We start from the raw sequence: 14674 nt of genomic DNA, 5'->3' as shown, positions 1-14674 counted from the left end.
GGGAGGGCCGGGTCCCGCGGGAAGCAGGGCGGGGGCGACTCCTAAGGGCCGCTGCCGCCCCCGCTCCCTCGGTCTCTGCCCCCGACCCACAGGTTGGAGCTGGGGCCGGAATTTTCTGCCGGGCCCGGTGCAGGGGGCTCGGCGGGCGGGGGAAGAGGGAGCGAGCGGCGCTCACCATGGTGGCGGGTGGGTGTTGGGAGCCTCCCGCAGCTGGATCCGCCGAGCGCCGGTCTCAGTTCCCGCCTACACCGCGCCCGCTCTGGCCGCCGCTCGCGCAGCTGACGGTTTCGCTGCAGTGGCTCGCGCTGACCCGCAACCTCACCGAAAGGGAGGGAAGAGGAGCGAGCGAAGAGCGGCACCACAGGGCGGAGCAGCCAACATCCGGGCACCCCCCGCCACCAGGGGGCTAATTTGCATACGTGGGAGGGGGAGGGGGGTAGGCTGCGCGAGACGTCACGTATGGCCAGCCGCCCGGAGTTTGGTCACGTGTGAGTGTATAAAATGGAGGCTGCGGGCATGTGGCTCTCTCGTCCTCGCGGGCGGGGCAGGGATGGGTTTGTCTCAGCGCCTACTTCCTGCAGCCAGTGGAGGAAATTTCCTCGGGGGGGGCTGGTTGTTTTCTTTCCCCTGGGCCTGTTGCGCCCCTCCCCCCGGCATTGTGCCGCAGCGCTCTATGGCCTGTGGGGGCAACGTCTCCGGCCCTGCCCCCCTCCCCACGTTCCATCTCGCGCCCTGGGAGCCAGGGCTCCCTGCATGGCTGCGGGCGGGGAGGCCTGTGCTGCTGTTTGGGGCCCCTCACTCTGTGGCCTCCCTGCCCAAAACTTCTGCCCTCTGGAGCAGTGTTTCCCAAATGGGGTTCTGCCAGGAGAAACTAAGGGTTGTGTGAGAAAATGCCATTACAGTAACGTTGTATTCATTACAAACATAATTCCTATTTAAGCATTTATTAATGCTTTGAAAATAGTTTTTGTTTGTGTTTGCTTCTGTAAGCGTCGCTGTATAATGCCAGCTTAGCCAGAGCCGTGGACAATGATGTCACTACTCAGCACTGATGTCCATCTAGACTACTTATTAGGGTTCTGCAAAATTCTTTCGAGTTTAAAAGGGTTCCGTGGCTCAATTAAATTGGGAAACACTGCTCTAGATAATCTCTGGCTAAAGCTGTTTGCCTTATGTCCTGGTGCTGGTTAATGTGCAGGAGGGAAAGAATCGTCACCACCTACCACCCTAATCTTTCTGGAGGAATCCATTCAGCGGGGCTGCAGAAGTGGTTACCCCTTCAGGCTCTTATGAGTGAATGGGGACGGGGGCTAAGCGTGGTGGTTATCTTCAATTTGTAGCTACGGGTAGGATGAGCCAGTCTTGTGCTATTGGCTGACACCTCCTCTGCCTCTTCAGAGGGGTAGTGCAGTTAGTCTGTAACTGGAAAAAAATAAAAACAATGAATAGTCTAGCAGTACCTTAAAGACTAACAAAATATGTAGATGGTATCATGAGCTTTTGTGGGCAAAAACCACTTGGCTGTGTCTAGACTGGCAAGTTTTTCCACAAAATCATCTGCTTTTGTGGAAAAACTTGCCAGCTATCTACACTGTCCGCTTGAATTTCCGCAAAAGCACTGATGCTCTCATGTACGATTGTCAGTGCTTTTGCGGAAAAACTATAGTGCTCCTGTTTGGGCAAAAGTCTTTTTCTGAAAGACTTTTGCGCAAAAGGGCCAGTGTAGACAGCAGAGATTTCTTTTCCACAAAAAAGCCCTGATTGCGAAAATGGTGATTGGGGCTTTTTTGCGGAAAAGCGCGTCTAGATTGGCCACGGACGCTTTTCCGCAAAAAGTGCTTTTGCGGAAAAGCATTCTGCCAATCTAGATGCTCTTTTCCGAAAATGTTTTTAACGGAAAACTTTTCCGTTAAAAGCATTTTCGGAAAATCATGCCAGTGTAGACGTAGCCCTTCACATGATCCCTCTTTACCATTTAGGGTAAAACTCCAACAGAGACCCTTAATAATGTTTTACTTGTAGGGTGAGTCTAGACTGGCAAGATTTTGCGCTAAAACTTGCCAGCTGTCTACACTGACCGCTTGAATTTGCGCAAGAGCACTGACTTGTAATGTACAAAGTCAGTGCTTCTTGCGCAAATACTTTCAGTCAGTGCTTTTTGCGCAAAAGCATCCGTGTAAATCTAGACAAGCTTTGCGGAAATACTTTTAACGGAAAAACTTTTCCATTAAAAGTATTTCCGCAAAATCATGCCAGTCTAGACGCAGCCGTACTGTTTCTAGCCAAGTGCTTTTGGTGTGTCTTTCATATTTAATTCAATTAATTAAACAAAACTAATGTGACTGAGCTACTGGATAACTAGTGGTATTATGCCTAAAAGTGCTTATGCAACACTGTCATTTATATGGCATTTTACAAAGTGACATTCCCTGCCCTGAAGAACTTATGAATTAATTATAATGAGTAGTGCTATATAAATGCAAAATAATACATGGAATTAAGTCTTAATACCCTTTAGGGCCATCTTTTAAGACAGTGACTACTAGCCTGAATAAGATTGGTCTTCAGAAAATGACCTATTTATGCTGTAAGGAGGCTAAATAGGCCTGCTGATGCTTTATTAGGAAAGACTTTATGTAGGGTAAAGTGAAATATTAGTAAAAGTGACTTTACTTTGCATTCCTTTAGCTGCTATAGAATACAGGTGACACCTTATGGCTTTTGCTCTGCAGATAAGACCTTTTTATGTTTCCTGTCAATACAATGTGACATGGTTCTGATGAATGAGGTAGAGATATGAAAATGAGTATAAAATATTACCATATTGATATCCCTTAAGCAATGCAGAAAAGGTTACATTAATGTCGTTTTCCAGGCATTTTTATGACATCTGACTTTCAAATCAGTGCATATGTCTGGCAGGGAAAATGCAAATCTATCCTACCCTATTCAAGATGACAGATTTTTTTTAAGGGATCATTTAATTTAGGGCTAAAATAATAAATTGCAGGATTTAATAATTGAGACTAAGCTGACCAAACTGGATTGAGAATTTTCTCCCCTTCTGGTCCATTATCAAAGGAATGAATTGTCCCCTACTCTTGTCTTGCTGTCCCCTAATAACCATCAATCACGCTCTTATTTACTGGTATTCCATCATGAGGAAAAGATAAAGCAGGGGTGGGGAACCACAGGCCCGGTGGCCAGATGGAGCCCATGGCTTGTCAGGATCCAGCCCTCGGAGTTCAGGGCTTCCCCCAGCATTGGAGAACCTGCACTGGCATTCCAGCTCCCCTGTCACCACCCCCTCACGGGACTGGAGCTCATAAAATCTAATAACCTGGGCCCTCCTAAACTCTTGTGTGGGAGAAGAATGTGGGGGAATATCTTCTTTCTTCTCAGTCAGTGAGGGTTTTTTTTGTTTGTTAGCTTCTCATTTGTGTGTGGCCCCTGACTGATTTTTCTGTGGGTCAGTAGCTCCTGACCCAAAAAAGTTCCCCATCCCTGAGATAAAGGAAGTCAACAGGAGAGTTTCTCCCTTTGATCTCCCACAGTAAAGACCCGCAACAACTTGACTGAAGGTACATTGACTCCAGATAATGTATTCACGTTGCTGGAGTTTCGTAAATTAGGTTGACATTGCCCCATAGCGTAGACCTGCCATTAGCAAATAAAGGCAGTAAAAGAAGAACCAAGGGTCAGCTATCCCTTTCAAGAAGAAATTAATATTTTTGAGGAAACAATGACTGGGACATGAAGTTTTATCATAGATTAGAAACTTCTGGCTAAAAAACAGGGTGGGAATAAATGGACAGTTTTGTACGTGGCCAAAGATGAACAGTGGAGTACTGTAAGTTCCACAGTAGGAATGATGTTTAACATTAGTTAATGTTCTGAGGGAAAAAATGGTGAACTGTGAGATGGCAAAATGTAGAGGATTCATTTGACTGTGTGGAAACTGACAAAGACCTATAAAAGATGGATGATGGTGACAAAATTCACTGTTGATAAAGGCAAGATCATGCATATTGGAAGCAATTATTAAAAAGTCACACATTTCTGAATTCAAAATTAACAGCAAACAAGCAAGAGCTACCTGAATGACTAAAGAATTTTGACCTTGCCATTGTCAAAAATTCGTACTTGACTAGGTGGACCACCAATCTGATGACGTATGGGAGTTACTGAATTCATATTTTGCCACGTTCATTGTACCATGTTAATAGATACTATATGCTGTGTAACTGTGTTCTTGTAAACTAATTCAGACTCTATAACAGATAATAAAACAATCTTACATTTTATTAATGATTCTATGACTCAAAATATAGCTTTCTTAGAGGCAATATTGCCGTGTAAATTTAGGCTCCCGCTTGTTTTAGAAAACAAGAGCATTAGAAATGTTTTCATGATTCTTTCAAAATTCCAAAGGAAAAAATTAGCTTCAATTTAAAATTCTGCTGTGTTTGCATCCCTAATACTGCAACCCTACATAGTACAAGAAAACCGGGAAGTGAAATTGACTAGATGCTGACTGTAACTGAAAATGAATCTGACTAGTCTAATTTTAGTGCCCAACCTGAATGAAATGAGAGAGAAGCAAATGACATTAATGAAGAGGAGTCTACGAACTTTAAAATCTTAACCGTATTCATGTAAGGTTAAGAAAACAATTAAACAGTTCAACTTATTTTTACAAATATTTTTATCCTGTAGTGCAATTGTCAGAGTTAATTGTTCAGAAGCTCTTCATCACAAGGACAAATGGGATGGCCACTAAAATGAACTAATTGCAAATTTCCATCTTTCTATTGTGCTATTCTGTGTTAAGTTACATTGGTTTTTTTTTTATGGCCTTATATTTTTTTCTTTCCTATAGTTTTTAATGTGGTATATTTGCATTAAATGGTGTATTTACCATTCTTTTAAAAGATATCAAATTACAATGCTTGTGTTTGCTAGAGGTACAGATAGTTGTTACACTGTGTACTAAACAATGAGTAGTACTCATAAATATTTTTCAGTGCATTGTTCCTTTGTGCCTCAATATCAGTCTGGGGTAGTATTTTTGCACACAGATTTATTTTAAAATATTTTTAGAACAAGCTTCAGAAAATTCCATTGCTTAACACTTTCCACTTGGTCTGAGTAAAGTTTGTTTGCTGCATAATATTTCACTTGAAACAATATATATTTTATCCTCTAACCTAACTGTCTATCCACATAGGTAAAATTAAAATTGTTCTTGCTGGGATTTTTTAGCAGCAATAATAGTGATGCAGTTTGCAGAAAGAATGCCTACTAAACTTACACAACAGAAAATCATGCATTTCCATTTTAATTAAAACTACTTCCTAAAACTTCCTGACTGCTTATCTAACTAGAATCTAGCTCGCTATTTTTCCTTATCCCCCAAATGTTAGGAAAAAAAACAGTTATGTATTTAATCAATATGTAGATTTTGAACTTTTAAAAATAAAGTCTGTTGTTTACTGGTCCCTCTGTGTTCCAAGCATATATATATATATATTTTAACATTTTGGGCTTTTTTATTACATTTTTGGGTGGTGGTTATTTACAATTTTTGAGTTTTATATAATGTTGAAAATCAAGTTTTGGGGGCTTTCTCTTTGTAGTGTAAAATATAGTATATATTACTCAATACAGTAAACTCTGCTGTAATAAGCAATATTTGTCATATTCAAACAGCACCACATTAAAGTACAGTAGGGATTATATAGTGTGCACCATCAGAGTACACAGACTAAGGCACAATATATTTGTGCCCTTTAGAAATCAGAGTATGCATTACTGCACTGTGTAGACAAACAGTTGGAAATAAATATTTCCAGTGTTTTTGTGCTTATCAGTTAAATGCCAATTTTTGATTAATTGTTTTTAGTGTGGGTTTTTTTGGTGTTTGGGATATTTTATCAGTTAAAAACCAAAATTAAGGATAAAAATAAGTCATCTGTCTTACCCTGTGCCTTGTCTCTTTACACCTCATTCCCAACTGTCACTAACTGTTTCTCATGGAACATTTACTTTTCAGCTATCCCCAGGCCTGGTTCTCCATTTAATTAAATAATTTTCTCTTCTGATTCTTTAAGGGCCATAGCAGCTTTCCAGAGCCAAGCAAGTAAGCTCTTCAGGTTTTGCAGTTATGTTCTAAAATGTCTGTCATTTTTAAGAATATACAGTACTTGTTCTCAGTACCTGGCTTTTAAGACTTGTTATAGTTATTTTTAGTAAGCATTACTCTTCACCTTTACCATTGTATAAGAAACAATTAGTCATCTTATTGCAAACTGCTTTGAAGGAAATTGTTCACTGTCTACCAGCTAAAATATAAAGCAACATTTTCCCAGGGAAAGAGCATTTAGTAACTAAAGTGAGAAATGTCATCAGTGTTATAGTATAGTCATTAGTGCTGGCTTATTAGCCACAGCTCAGTGCATTTAGAAAGCAGCTCCCATGCATTCAGTCATCAAAACTGTCAAGCCATTTTTCTACAAATCCAATTTAGATAAATGGAATTAATGGATTATAAAATAAATCTAAATATATAGTATAAATGTTGATTGGAATACATATACAAATTGAATTGAAAATAAAAGGTTGCTTGAATGTATCTCAAATGTCAGCTTTTATCTATTCTTTTTGGCAGAAAGAAATAAAAATGTAGTCTGTCATAATATTTTTCTGGTTGCTCCGTGAAAGTCTTTGGATCATGTAACTTCTATCCAGAGTCTGGAAAGAGGATAGAAGAGATAACCCTAATGTGCAACAAGGTTCCTTCAGTTAACTGATGGCACATATCCCAGTTTTGTTGTCAGGATCATTGTTAAAATGGCTTTTTTTTTAAATGGGGAAAATCTGTTTTTCTTCCAGATTAATTTAACCATAATGGATGGTGGAGGCATAGCTGTTCCAAATATAAAAGGGTATATTAACAAAACTATGACTTGGCTTAGCTGCATAGGGTTTTCACTAAATCAGTGGTTGCCAGCTTGTGGTCCTCAGACCCCTGGGGGTCCATGATGGTACTGTAGGGGGGGGTCTATGGAAAGTTTAAAAAAAGAAAAGTAAGGATTAGGCCTACCATGGAATTGGGACTTTCCGCCAGGTGATTCTCATCCATGGCTCACTGTTCATGACCGGCCACATACACGCTGCCTCCCGCCCTCAGTACGGGATCTTGATACTCCAGGAAGCACCATTCCTCCGCCTGCCACCAGCTGTGATGCTGTTTATGCTGCAGGCCTCTCTCCTCTCCCAGTCCCGCGGTGCGCCCAGTCTTTTCTTTTCCTTTCCTTTTTTTTCTCCCTCTGGGCTCCATGCCCAGATAAGGACGGTATGCCAGGGCAGAGCTGCCTTGGGCCTTAAGACCCTCATTGCTGTATGCTCTGTGGATGGACAGGAGATGTGCTGATGGGAGCTGAGGAAGCAGCGCAGGCCAAGAGATGTGCTGGCTGCCGCCCCGGGGGGAAGAGCAGGTCCGTACGTTTTTAACAGATTGAAAAGGGATCCATTGCTACTTGTACTAGCTGCCTGGGTCAGGTTCCAGGCAGTGCAAAGTTTGGAAGAGATAGTGAGACAAATACCAACCATTTAGTTTTTGGTTTATTGTGAAACAATGGAAGATGGGCTAAAGCTATTCCAAAAGGGGAACATTAAGATAGCAAACAAACTGAAAACCTTTCTTTTACTTTCCAGGAAATGGGGGAGAGGTTGGAAACAGTTTGAAGTGGAATAATGCAAAGTGATTAGGTGCAGAAGACAATGAACAGACAATCACAAAAGGTGCTTCTAAATATAGAGAGGAGGCAGTTGTAGATGATGCCCAGAGTAGCAGTTGATTAGTACTGATTCCAAATCATGGAAATTAGCAAAAATAAATTGAGTTGGTGGAAGCCGATTGATTTCAATAAAGATACACTAACAGATAACTTAATTGAAAATTAATGAAAATAAGTGCTGCATTTACTGAAATAGAGAAATATTAAAAGGCATTCTGATGTACTGTATTAATAAAAATACTCATTACCAAAACTGAACTGTATTAGAATGCCCATTATTGAACGGGATTTGCATACCCGGAACGGCACTCCAAAAGGGCTTTGCAACGCAGAGCCGGGGATCAGCCGGGCACTCCAGCTAATCCCTCGTTCCACTTGCCCTGCCCCTTTGAAATGCCGAGGCAAGGCAGCATTAACACCTGCGATTAACACGTTCAATTTTTTAACGTGTTAATCCTGTTAATCACAGGGGTTAATGCAGGTCAATTGACAGCCCTAATAAATATATTAGAAGCAAGAGGAAGACCAAGGAAAGGGTAGGCCCGTTGCTCAGTGAGGAGGGAGAAACAATAACAGGAAACTTGGAAATGGCAGTGATGCTTTAATGATTTCTTTGATTCGGTCTTCACCAGGAAGTCTGATGATGAAGGAATGCCTAACACAGTGAATGCTAGTGGGAATGGGGTAGGTTTAGAAGATAAAAAAAAAAAAATAAGTTGAAAATTACTTACAATAGTTAGATGTCTGCAAGTTACTAGGACCTGATGAAATGCATCCTAGAATACTCAAGGAGCTGATGGAGGTATCTGAGCCTGTAGCTATCATCTTTGAAAAATCATGAAAGTCCCAAGAGATTCTATTAGACTAGAAAAGGGCAAATATAGCACCCATCTATAAAAAGGGAAATATGAACAACCCAGGAAACTACAGACCGGTCAGTTTAACTTCTGTGCCAGGGAAGATAATAGAGCAAGTAATTAAGGAATTCATCCGCAAATATCTGGAAGACAATAAGGTGATCAGAAACAGAAAGCATTGATTTGTAAAGAACAAATCATGTCAAACTAATCTGATAGCTTTCTTTGATAGGACGAGTCTTGTGGATAAGTGAGAAGCGGTGGACATGGTATACCTAGACTTTAGTAAGGCATTTGATATGGTCTCGCATGATCTTCTTAGCAATAAACCAGGCAAATACAAATACCACTTAGATGGGGCTACTATAAGGTGGGTGCATAACTGGCTGGATAACTATTCTCAGAGAGTAGTTATTAACGGTTCACAGTCATGCTGGAAGGGTATAACAAGTGGGTTTCCTCAGGGGTCTGTTTTGGAACTGGTTCTGGTCAATATCTTCATCAATGATTTAGATATTGGCATACAGAATACTCTTATTAAGTTTGCAGATGATACCAAGCTGCTTGGGGTTGCAACTGCTTTGGAGGATAGGGTCATAATTCAAAACGATCTGGACAAACTAGAGAAATGGTCTGAGATAAATAGGATGAAGTTTAATAAAGACAAATGCAAAGTACTCCACTTAGGAAGGAACAATCAGTTTTACACATACAGAATGGGAAGCGACTGTCTAGGAAGGAGTACTGCAGAAAGGGATTTAGGTGTCATAGTGGACCACAAGCTAAATGTGAGTCAACAGTTTGCCGCTGTTGCAAAAAAAGCAAACATGATTCTGGGATGCATTAACAGGAGTGTTGTGAGCAAGACACGAGAAGTCATTCTTCTGCTCTACTCTGTGCTGATTAGGCCTCGGTTGGAGTCTTGTGTCCAGTTCTGGACACCACATTTCACAAAAGATGTGGAGAAATTGGAGAAAGTCCAGAGAAGAGCAAAACAAGAATGATTAAAGGTCTAGAGCCATGTTTCTCAAACTGTGGGTCCCGACCCCTCGGGGGGGGGGGTCATGAGCACCTTAGAGGGGGGTCGCAGTATCACAAAGTTTGAGAACCCCTGATCTAGAGAACATTAGCTAAGAGGGAAGACTAAAAGGACTGGGCTTGTTTAGTTAGGAAAGGAGAAGACTGAGAGGGGACATGATAGTGTTTTTCAGGTATCTAAAATGTCACAAGGAGGAGGGAGACAAATTGTTCTCTCTGGCCTCTGAGAATAGGGCAAGAATCAATGGACTTAAACTGCAGCAAGGGAGGTATTAGGTTGGATGTTAGGAAAAACTTCCTGTCAGGGTAGTTAAACACTGGAATAAATTGCCTAGGGAGGTTGTGAAATCTCCATCTCTGGAGATATTTAAGAACAGATTTGACAAGACATCTGTCAGGGATGGACTAGAGACGGTGCTTGGTCCTGCCTTGATGGCATGGGACTAGACCCAGTTCTAGTGTTTTATGATTATATGATTCTATGCCTGTTTAAAAAAATGTATTAATTACATTTGTGACTGAATGCCTTGGAGAGAATTTTATGTCTTCTTTTCTGTTTTACCCACATTCTTACATATATTTCTCTGATAGTACTCTCAGATGATGACCCAGCACGTTTTTTTTAAGAACACTTTCACGGTAGATTGGACAAAATGCAGAGAAGGTACTAACGTGAGATTTCTAAAAACAGCCACCACAATTGACTCAAGTCTTAAGAATCTGAAGTGCCATCCAAAATAGAAGGATGAGATGTGCAGAATGCTTTCAGAAGTCTTAAAAGAGCAACACTCTGATGCAGAAACTATAGAACATGAACCACCAAAAAAGAAAATCAAAAATCTGTTAGTGGCATCTGACTCAGATGTTGAAAATGAACATGTGCCAGTCCACTCTGCTTTGGATCATTATTGAGCAGAACCTGTCATCAGCATGGAAGCATGTCCTCTGGGACAGTGGTTGAAGCATGAAGGGGCACATGAACATTTAACATATCTGTCACACAAATACCTCGCATGCTTGCTATAGAAGTGCCATGTGAATGTCTGTTCTCACTTTCAGGTGACATTATAGACAAGAAGTAGGAAGCATTAACTCCTGCAAATTGTAACCCAACTTGTTTGAGCAATTGGGTGAACAAGTAGGACTGAGTGGATTTGTAGGTTCTGAATATTTTTGTACATAGTTCAGTTCAACTTTCATGATAAAGAGATTTCATTGCTGTACTTGTATTAGGTGAATTGAAAAATACGATTTATTTTGTTTTTTACAATGCAAATATTTGTAATCACATACATAAATTAAACATTGTGCACTTTGCATTTTGTGTTCTAGTTAAAATAAATATATTTGGAAATATACAAGATAGAATATAATCTAATTAAATATTTAGCTATTATTTTAACAGTGCAATTAATTGCATGATTAATTGAAAGTTTTAATCACACAATTAATTGTGATTAATTTGTTATTGTTTGATGGTCCTAATTAAAATAAAACTCTCCATCATCAAAAAAGCAGTTTTTGGAGTCTTCTATACCAGTGTTAGAAGTGATTGGTTGCTGCCAATTTGGAGTCTACTGCAATACCAATAATAAATCCATAAGGTAAGGCAATAACTCATCCCAACATATCTATTCATCCCCCAACTTGCCTGAGAAATACATAAGAACCTGTATTTTGACCGATGAATAAATAACTTTGCATGAATTACTGCTTCGGTCACAGATTCTGCTCCATGTTGTAGGACAGAATGGGAGTTTTAAATGGTTCAATCACAACTCTAACTGGGCAAATCACTGACTTTTCAGTTTGCTGGAAATTCCAAAAAAAATCAGATAAAAATGGTTTGACTCAAAAACTGCATTTTTTTGACAAATTGAAAATTTAAAAAAAAATTGTTTTGAATCAAACAAAATGAAAAATGGAAGGACCCAAAAATGTGTGGAGATGTCGTGATACTTCCATTCTTTTTCACTACTTTAATCCTGCTTAGTTCCACTGAGGAAACTAGAACTATATCTCCACTTTCTGGATGAACAACGCACTGGTGATCGATCTTTTGAGGTTTGATTTAGCAGGTCTAGTAAAAACTTGCTAAATCAATTGCTGAGGGATGCCTGTTGGTGCCAGTACTTCTCGCTGTCACGAGGAGTAGGGGAAGTTAATGAGAATGTTTTTCCCATCAACCTCCCGCTGTGGAGATGGAGCAAAATTTGGCTTAAGATACATCAACTCCAACTACTTTATTTACATTATTGGAGTTGTGTACCTTAAGTCAACCTTGTGGGTGTAGTGTAGCCCTGGCCTAGGACTACTTGATATGAAAGGCACTATTCAACTTGAATAAGGGTAGCAAAATGTGGTATAAATGCTGACACTTAAAGGAGTTTGACGAATTGCTGTAAAAGTTCACAATTACATCCCACTTCATGTTTCAGAATTGTACAACTAGTTCTTTATTATTACCTGTTACATGTTGTCAGGGTATTCATTGCTACTCTAGACTCAGAAGATAGAGTCTTTGACATAAGGAATTCATAGTTTAAATGCTAAGCATGAAACCTTAGCTCCAATAGGGCCAAAATTTCACCTTAAATCTTTACTAGACAATCCGTTGTTTGCTTATATTCATAGTGTAAAACAATGCATTAAATCAGGACTTCTCAAACTTCATTGCACCATGACCCCGTAATGACAACCAAAATTACAACATGACTCCAGGAGGGGGAACTAAAGCTTGAACCTGCCTGAGCCCAAAGCTCAAGGGCTTCAGCCCCAAGTGGAGGTGGGGGTGGGGAGGCCTGATGCTTCAGTTTTGGCCCCGGCTGGTGGGGCTTTGGTGATGGGCCCCAGCAAGTATAACACCAGTGCAACAGCCCCATTTTGGGGTCCTGATCCACATTTGAGAACCATTGTATTAAGTGAAAGATTTTAGAAACCTAGACTAAATCTGGCCCCGGGTAAAATTCTACAGATACTCTAACAAAAAATAAAGTTGCAGCAGATGACTTCTTAGGAGACATTAGGATGGAATGAAATGAGGCAGTTCATCAGCTGGCAATATTTGGGTTTTATTTTGTAAGGTATATTCCTCCTGTTGTTGCTTATAAAACATTTGTTTCATATTACTGTATAAAACTTCTAGCTGTGGTTCCTCTCTGCAGCAATTCAGCCCTGAAAGTCATTTCCCTGCCTAATTTTAGTTTAATATTTCTCTAAACTAAAGCATTCCTTAAAGGTTCTGGTGAATATTTTTATGGGTTCAAGTTGTCCTGTTTTCAAAATGGATTTGCATGTATTTTTTATAAAAATAAATACATTCCGCCAAATATCCATTGTGAAAGGCATGGTAAAAGACTCAAAAGAAGAAAATACTCACCGGATACAACTTATTGGCAGGTAATTTACCCAGCAAACAGAAGTCACTTGTACTATATGAATTTATGGGCCAGATCTTCAGTTGTATAAAACGATGTAGTTTGATTGAAACCTGTGGAACTACATTAATTTATAGGAACTGAGAATCTGACCTGAGATCTTTAATGATTTGGGGGGAGATTTTCCAAAGAGTTTAAAAGATTAAGTCCCATTGACTCTCTTACTCCCTTAGGGTTTCTAAAGAATTTCCTCCTTAGTATACGTCTGAGCTTATGTTTACACAATATTGACTTTGTGTATTATAATTAATGATAATATACAATCGAGGGGCTTTATGGGCAAATGGGTGAGATGCTTTTATTTGTATCAGAATTTATCTTAGCTTTTGTAGGAACCTTGTTAAACAAAATAACAGCATAAATTTCAGCATAATTGAGGTAATCTCTTTCACACATTCTCATAGGCCAACATTTAAAAAATGGGTGCATAAAGCCAGGCATATCAATTCATATTTAGATACCTAAATAAATATTTAAATTTTCATCTAGGTGCCTAATTTTATATACCCACATTTGGCAATTTTGGCCTTAGGTTTTAATGAGTTTATTTAATTTGCTAATGGGCAGTAGAGTGAAGATCATAATTTTAAAAGGGGCAAAAAGTTTTTGACATTTATAAAGTTAAAAATATAAACAACACCTGTCCACAACAAGCATGATTCTTTCCCTGAAGAGAGAATCTAGCTATACAATTATACAGTGCTTCTCACCATTGTTACTGAGACCTTGCATCAGCATGAATAAAGATTGACTTAAACATGTACTTTGGTGAATCAAGGCCTGAGTGCTTATTTGAACTGATCATTTAAGGCCTGATTTTGCACCCATCAAAATCTATGGGAAAATACCCACTAAAGATCAGGTATTTAGTCAGTTTGGGTATGTCTACACAGCAGTGTTATTTTGGAATAACGATGTTATTCCGAAATAACAAAGAGCACATCTACACAGTAAGCCATTATTTTGAAATAATGTCGCGCTGGAGGACTTCTTACTCCAACTCTTGTAACCCTCATTTCACAAGGTGTAAGGGAAGTAGAAGGAAGACCTTCGATTTCCTGCTCTGTAGACAGTGCCAAAAGTTGAATTAAGCTATTTCGACTTCAGTTAAGCAATTGGCGTAGCTGAAGTTGTGTAGCTTAATTCGATTTTTGCCCTGTTGTATGGACATGTCATGTGCCCTTTAAGAAATAGATGATGATAGGTTAATTTCATAGTGTTAATTTCTGTGACTCCAGAGTGTGTATTCCATTGGCTAGTCTGAAGTTGTGTAATTGAGAAGGAAAACTTTGTTTAACAGTAAAATCCACTGACACCTCATCTCAAGTTTTGATCTAGCTTTTGTTGAGATCTCATATGCAGTGAAATTTGGCCCTATAATATTTCATTAAGACACTACTTTCAAAAGATTGTTTTCCTTTGCTCCAATCAGTTAGTCATTGTAACTTTGACTGTGTTTTTATGTATTTGTACCCACACCAAAATATTTGCTTTCAGAGAAGACTTGAACATAGCTTGCCTTTACAACAAGGGCTCTCTTGGC

At 39.6% G+C, this 14674-nt stretch overlaps 1 protein-coding gene and 1 long non-coding RNA gene across 3 annotated transcripts in view; one reads left to right on the top strand and one right to left on the bottom strand.

Moving 5' to 3' along the window:
• The window catches only part of PPP3R1 (protein phosphatase 3 regulatory subunit B, alpha), a 76935-nt gene extending 75670 nt beyond the window's left edge, over positions 1 to 1265 (bottom strand). The window contains exon 1 of one of the 2 annotated variants that reach the window (XM_075925564.2): positions 1224 to 1265. In XM_075925564.2, the coding sequence (XP_075781679.1) occupies positions 1224 to 1250 (27 nt within the window). In that variant the 5' untranslated portion in view covers positions 1251 to 1265. Of the gene's footprint in view, positions 1 to 175; positions 404 to 1223 lie in introns of those variants that run through there. The other variant, XM_075925565.2, reaches the window with a different exon arrangement.
• A 548-nt stretch (positions 1266 to 1813) lies between these two features.
• LOC112544280 (uncharacterized) lies at positions 1814 to 12649 on the top strand. The gene is made up of 3 exons (XR_003087605.3): positions 1814 to 7496; positions 7717 to 7803; positions 10286 to 12649. It is a non-coding gene; the product is annotated as an uncharacterized LOC112544280 (long non-coding RNA).
• Positions 12650 to 14674: the final 2025 nt, after the last annotated feature.

The sequence above is a fragment of the Pelodiscus sinensis genome, chromosome 3, assembly GCF_052426305.1.
Source record: "Pelodiscus sinensis isolate ZL-2025 chromosome 3, ASM5242630v1, whole genome shotgun sequence".
Lineage (NCBI taxonomy): Eukaryota > Metazoa > Chordata > Testudines > Trionychidae > Pelodiscus > Pelodiscus sinensis.
The sequence above is the reverse complement of the archived record's forward strand: the minus strand, read 5'-3'. Positions and strand labels throughout refer to the sequence as shown.